The sequence below is a fragment of the Macadamia integrifolia genome, unplaced genomic scaffold (genome assembly GCF_013358625.1).
Source record: "Macadamia integrifolia cultivar HAES 741 unplaced genomic scaffold, SCU_Mint_v3 scaffold823, whole genome shotgun sequence".
NCBI lineage: Eukaryota > Viridiplantae > Streptophyta > Magnoliopsida > Proteales > Proteaceae > Macadamia > Macadamia integrifolia.
In genome coordinates this window covers 440,446-444,426 of record NW_024870550.1, presented here as the reverse complement: position 1 = coordinate 444,426, position 3,981 = coordinate 440,446, and the positions used below count along the sequence as shown (strand labels likewise).

General features: G+C 36.2%; 1 protein-coding gene across 10 annotated transcripts in view; it reads right to left on the bottom strand.

Moving 5' to 3' along the window:
- Nucleotides 1–351: 351 nt before the first annotated feature.
- LOC122070094 (GDT1-like protein 5) overlaps nt 352–3,981 on the bottom strand; it is an 8,288-nt gene continuing 4,658 nt past the window's right edge. For 6 of the 10 annotated variants that reach the window (XM_042634196.1, XM_042634195.1, XM_042634194.1 and 3 more), the window contains 6 exons: nt 2,748–2,804; nt 1,842–1,910; nt 1,590–1,634; nt 1,428–1,489; nt 893–965; nt 352–753 (listed from right to left, as the gene is read on the bottom strand). In XM_042634196.1, the coding sequence (XP_042490130.1) occupies nt 688–753; nt 893–965; nt 1,428–1,489; nt 1,590–1,634; nt 1,842–1,910; nt 2,748–2,804 (372 nt within the window). In that variant the 3' untranslated portion in view covers nt 352–687. Of the gene's footprint in view, nt 754–892; nt 966–1,427; nt 1,509–1,589; nt 1,635–1,841; nt 1,911–2,747; nt 2,805–3,981 lie in introns of all 10 variants that reach the window. The other 4 variants (XM_042634197.1, XM_042634193.1, XR_006137670.1 and 1 more) reach the window with 3 other exon arrangements.

Sequence of the window (3,981 nt, the reverse complement as noted above, 5' to 3'; positions counted from 1 at the left end):
CATTGCTTCAGGCAATCCTTAATTTCTATCTCAGCACCTTCAGTAGACTTCAATGCTTTTGATAATCATCTTGGATATCTGATGATCAGACCCAAAAATTAATTGATCTCTAAATTTACTTCAGAATTTCTGAAGAACTCTGGTTTCTCTCCAATGTGGATTCAATGAAATGGTCAATGTTTATATCTCTGCTACTAAATTCTCTTCCTAATAGTTCTCCATCTTTGGTTATGATATAGCTATACATGGTCATGATCAGGCTAATTTTCAGCCTGAGCTAAAGAAGGAAGATAGATGGCTTTAAGACTGGGAATGATGTCCAAGATTGCTACTTAAGCAATTAAAAAGAAATTCTCGCCAAAAACCAATAATTGATTGTACCTCATGTGAAGTTTACAACCACAAAAGAGTTCAAAAATTCCCATTAAATACGAGTAATTCTATTTTACTACAATAATAATCATAATGGCATGCATCTGGAACCTAAGGAAAAGGGGTTTCACACCCTCAACTTTGTCTGCAACTAAAAGTAAGAATCTAAAACTCTCTCTCTCTCTCTCTCTCTCTCTCTCTCTCTCAAAACACTCTCAATTTGGGGGAGGGATCATATTTGGAGAACGAATATTGGCTTCTTCCTGCCTTCCTCAACATGAACAGTCACATAAGTGAGATTCCAACTCTCATGTCTCAAACAGTTGATATGAAGGATTGGGCACCAAAGACTAGGAATAGAATTCCAGTTACAGTTGCAACCTGTACAAATAAGAATACAATGTTGCTTTCATAAACTAGGGAGAAAAAATGTGAAGGGAAAAGAAAAAGCCATATAGAAAAAGATGATCTTTAGTTCCAATATCAGGTTGAGGAAGAAAATTCAAGTGAAATTAGTTACCACTTTCTCAGATATCCGAGATGCCAAACTCTTTCCTCCAATGACAGCTACAATACAGCACAATGCTTGCCCTCTGCATAAAAATTGGTGTTAGACAATACCCAGAAATTTTGTTGTTTCTAATTCTGGAACAAATTACCTTCTATTTCATACTAATGAATTTTTATTAAAGGCATCATGGCTAACCCATACAAGAAAATAAGTTCAAGCAGGTTTGGTAGATAGGTTAATTATTTAAGGGAAAAAGAACGCTGCCCACACACAGGACCTTGTGAAATACTGTCTTGCCCCTCTTGAATAAAAAGGCTCATCCATGTTGATGCCCTTGTGTGTATTCTCATTGGCCACTGTAGTGGTGCAGCGGTCACATGACCAGGAAGCGATCTCTTGCCCAGTATTTAAATAGAGAATTTCTGTATTAGCAAGTATTCCCAAGAAAAATCATCAACTGAGCTGTGAAAATTCTTTTTAATTAAACAAATTTGACAAAGGTATGCATCATTATGTACAAGCATAGCAAAGAGTAAGAACTCACATGATCCCACCAAGAACTACGCCTGTTGGGTTTTCATCCGCTGCCAAACTGATTGTAGCAAGCTGACAAAGCAGTTATTAACTGGTTTTTGTTGCATCATTATGTACACCAAATTTCAGGAATGGCATTTAAGATACAGTTTCTTGTTTGCAGCTTAATTACCTGGCTCTTGTCACCCCATTCGCCAAAGAATGTAAGGGAAAATGCCTGCACAATCAAATATGATGAGCATGGAAATTAAAATTGGTTGGCTATCTCTATGTTTATCCTTGCTGAGATTTCAACCAAATGATTTGTAACATTGCCTTTAGAAATATGGGTGAGAAGAAGTGTGTGAGAAATAGTTTTAAAATTGGTTGGCTATCTCTATGTTTATCCTTGCTGAGATTTCAACCAAATGATTTGTAACATTACCTTTAGAAATATGGGTGAGAAGAAGTGTGTGAGAAATGGTTTTCTCTGCTTTTTGGAATCGTCATCTGCCTGCAAGGACATACTATAATTCGATCTGAGTAGTTAAAGGTTCTTTCAAAACTATCCAACTGTCTTTACTTTACTTTATTTTTTCCAAGACATGGAGTAAATTCAATTAATTCATTACTATATATATTCTAAGCATACAGGATATCCATCCAAAAAGAGTTGTTGAGATACTAACATTGCAGCTCAATGAAGAAATACATGGATCACAATATTACGCTTTCTATTTGCATAAAGATATACTTATCATCCTCATCCTCTAGTTGTCTCCAGAAAGTCACTGACAAAATGATAAAGCTTCCCCGATCTAATAAAATTAAGTCTAACGCATTTCACAGGGAAGGCAAGAAAAAGGATTTTGAAAGTGCAGCGTATGTTAATGTGAAGAGCAACCTTTCTATTGAAAATTAAGTTTGATGAGCAACCAACATTTAGTACTCTCTCATGTATTGTGTTCGTAGCATGGTACACTATCTATTGCATTACTTGGTAGAAAATAAAGTGAAATCAGATGAGAATGGAAACTGTATATCTAACACCATATATATGTTGTAAAAAAGATCTAAGCATGAAGTCCATGCAGTTTGATCAGATTCACATTTCTAACATCACAATAGCTATTTATATATATGAATGATAATAAGGGAAATATGTGACTATCTTAACCAGAGGACATAGATGAGCTATGGATTATCTTGGGGGATAAGTTTCTAATTATCAGCTCATTATCACACAAGAAGTCTATAAGACGCAAAAGCCAAATATGTAACCTATAGCTTATTCATGAATCTCAATTACATGAAGAGTTCAATGTAATCTGTGCAGTACTCATGACCTCACCTTGCTACTGCCTTTTGCTTTTCCTCCATTGCCCCTTAAGTTAGCATTCTGAGCAGCCCACAAAAATGAATCAAACCAATGTAGGATTAATTAGGGTGAGTCGTGCAACCAAAAGTAGCAATAAAGATAGAAGAAATTTTATAACATTTCAGTCCATGTTGAAACTCTCAAATATTGGGTAATATGTTATAAAACGATTTAATAATATTATTTCATAGGGCTCCATATGTTCTGTCCAAACTTAAATTTTGCATGTAAGATTTTGAAAGCAAAGAGTATCCAAATCCTTTGATTTGATTCTGGAAGTCAAAAGGTTTTTTCTCTCTTCACCAAATGGTAACGTGATGCTATGATTGGACTCAAGGTTCATCATTAACCCCCACCGGTATTGTTCATGGTCCGTAATATATTTCAGCAGTCCAATCAGAGCGTCAGTAGAGGTAGATGAAGAGATACTCTCTTCACCATGGGTGGAGAGAAACTGGGTGCTTCTTTTTTGTGATTAGATGCAAGAACCATTCTAGGTTCTCTTATGGTAGGGAATTTGGTTAATCTTTCATATGTGTGTTATCTTGTTCTTGTGATTGGAAAGAGAAAAGAGCATAGCAGAGGATCTGAATTCATTGTACTGTTGTTCACCACATAAGCCAATCAATTCTCAGCTACTTCAATCATGTTAAATGGACACCGTAATTTTTGTAAACTTAGGCTCTGTCTAAGTTAGTTACAGTATTTATTGAGGGTGGCTATCCACCCTCTTCTCATTGTAATCCATTTTTTATTTTACGTCAGCAAACCACCAACCTCTCACCCCCCCACCCCCAACCCAAAAAAAAAATAAAATAAAATAAAATAAATTTCAAACACCATTTAATCTTTTCATGATGATTCATGCCATGTTGTGTTAACCTTGGGCAGTTTGAGTCACGGTTGAGCGTCCTGACCACTTTTTTGATTGGTGCCTTGGTAGCCTTAGTTTTTTAACCCCCTCGACCGCCTTGGTTCCCCTTGATTTGAGTGCCTTTTAAAGTTCAGTTATCCATGGATAGAAATAACCTTTCCAGTAAAAGCTACAGCCTACAAGATTAAATGAATTGCAACAATGGAGTTTTCTGATTGCAGTCTCCAATTAAGTTTAGAAACCATCCTGGAATTTCCCTCCTCCTATTCTAACCCCCCCCCCTTGAGGGATTGTATGGTTGTCTACTTTTGATCGGGCTTGTTCCCTTAGCTG